The sequence below is a fragment of the Austrofundulus limnaeus genome, unplaced genomic scaffold (genome assembly GCF_001266775.1).
Source record: "Austrofundulus limnaeus strain Quisiro unplaced genomic scaffold, Austrofundulus_limnaeus-1.0 Scaffold489, whole genome shotgun sequence".
Lineage (NCBI taxonomy): Eukaryota > Metazoa > Chordata > Actinopteri > Cyprinodontiformes > Rivulidae > Austrofundulus > Austrofundulus limnaeus.
This window is the reverse complement of record NW_013952891.1, coordinates 221150-223308: the sequence shown is the minus strand read 5'-3', so window position 1 is coordinate 223308 and position 2159 is coordinate 221150. Positions and strand designations below refer to the sequence as shown.

The 2159-nt window shown below is 38.5% G+C and overlaps 1 protein-coding gene across 1 annotated transcript in view; it reads left to right on the top strand.

Annotated features, from left to right (window-relative positions):
- LOC106530075 (contactin-2) overlaps positions 1 to 2140 on the top strand; it is a gene marked incomplete at its 5' end in the record, with an annotated part of 9640 nt that extends 7500 nt beyond the window's left edge. Inside the window, 2 exon segments of the mRNA XM_014025635.1 lie at positions 855 to 1023; positions 1317 to 2140. Of these exon segments, the coding sequence (XP_013881089.1) occupies positions 855 to 1023; positions 1317 to 1426 (279 nt within the window).
- Between the last annotated feature and the right edge of the window lie 19 nt (positions 2141 to 2159).

Here is a 2159-nt window from a genome sequence, read left to right as displayed (position 1 = left end):
TGACCCCGGATGAGGAAGAAAACAAATTTGATTTAGAATAGGCTTTGTTCTTTGTCATTTTTGTGCAATAAAACTTTATATATTTATATAAACATTACATATGTCTCTATCCCATATTTATATGAAATTATGGGAGTACCGGCACTTATTTTTTTCCACTTAAAGCACTGTTTAGATCCAATTTCAGGAAAAGATATCAGCAATTAATTCACAAACATGTCAGACGTGGCCTGTATCTGATGACAATGGATTGTTTTTTGACAGTCAATGTAACAAACTATCTGGTCCTCCAGACATCTTACTACCAATCACCAAGTGCCAAATAATAACCAGTGAAAGTTTTTCTGACAAATATTTCCACATGATTTTGCTGAACCCTATTATGGAGTAGCAACCTTTTATGTTCCGTTTTATTAGTTTTCCATTTTTGACAGTATTTATTAATTTTTTCTGTTTGCTAATTTGCCTGCTGTATTATGGCATTTGTGTCAGAATTTGTGTTTTTTGGTACAAAAACATTTGTAAGAATTACTGAACAAAGCAAACACAGTTATTCTWTGAGGAATATTTGATAAACAGAGTGGGGATAAAAGAAAAATTTGGACTTGTTCTGCCCTTCCGTGTCCTGGCTTGGACTGATTACCATCATTGACTTTCATTCTGATTACAGCCTGGTGCTTTTTGTTGACAAGTTCCCATCGTATTTATCACCTCTTTGAGAGATACCACTATCAATAAATGGCCGTATAATAAAATCAAAGACCAAGTTTATGAGTCTACAAGAGGACAGGATGATAAAAACAATGTTTACACATAAAGTGATGAACCTTAACCTTAACCTTGTTTACTTTCAGGTTCTGTACAAACATGAAGACCARACTGCATTAAAGTTTCTGGACAAGACAAAAACATCTGTGAGCTTGCCGTTACCAAACGACACCGGTTATGTTGTGATGGAGGTTCGAACCTGGGGTGAGGGGGGAGACGGGCCGGCACAGGAGGTCATCGTGTCTCGAGACTCGGGTAAAATGCCAACAACAAATKATTTTGGTTCTGATTTAGTTTTACAGCAGAGAGGAAACAAGGCATGTCTTCAGGTCAAGAAAAGACTCCATTTAAACAGTTTTTTAGTAAACGTAATGTTGAAAAAGTGTCAGCTAAAGTACAAGTGGGATGAGGGCCACAGCTGTGTATGTTTAATGAAAATAAATATTAATTCACGTTTTGACCAAAAACAAATGGTGGCACAAGTTGTAGTGAGTTCTGAACAGCAGCAGCTGAATAACCTGTGAGGCTGTGTTGTGTTTGGTTCTTAGGAACTGGGATGATGGTGCAGAAGAACGCCTCCTCCACCTCATCGACGCCTCCGCTCCACCTCCTCAGTGGACTGCTTCTGTTGGTTCTGGTGTTGCTGTCAGACCTGTGATCCCTTTCACTTTGTGGACTTTTTTGTTGAAAGGAAGGCCTGAGGCGGTCTGGGCTTCAGTGCAGGATTAGTGTCGGGGATGAAATCTTTTTGTTTTTTTAATACATTTGCTTTGTAAAAGACCCGGGGGGTTGTACCGCAGACAGTAAACCACACCTTAGGAGGAGCAGAACTCATCTCTGAATGTGCTTTAAAAACCATGTTTGTTCACCTGAGGCTCATCAGTTCTTGATCTGCATCCACATGAGTAACATACAAGGACAAAATAAGACAAAGGTCCAGAGAGATAATTGAAACTGAGGTGAAATGTTCTGACAAGTGAGAAGGACYAATTTTTCAACAACAGATCACATAGACAGTAAATGTTTGAGACATGTCTGCAGGTTTTGGAGCAACATAAGCTGYCCTACAGGCTCCTTATTTGACATGAAGTATTTTTTTCTAAAAACAAACTTCAGTAACTGCATGTGTTACAATAGCAGAGCTTCCTCACTTGAACCCAGCTTCTAAACAGTGCAGGATGAACCTTTATTGTTTTATTTTGTAGTTTCCCCTTCAGTGTTGCATTTGTAAATTACAAAAAWGAAATGAGTGTTGCAATCTTTTTCAATTTAGTTGATGAACAGTATTCTGCTTCGAACATGAAGTCCAGTGATTGGTCTACTGTAGTCTAGAACTCCTGAGTCCAGTTTGTAGCTCTGAGCTGTGAACTTATTGCTCACAGTATAAATCC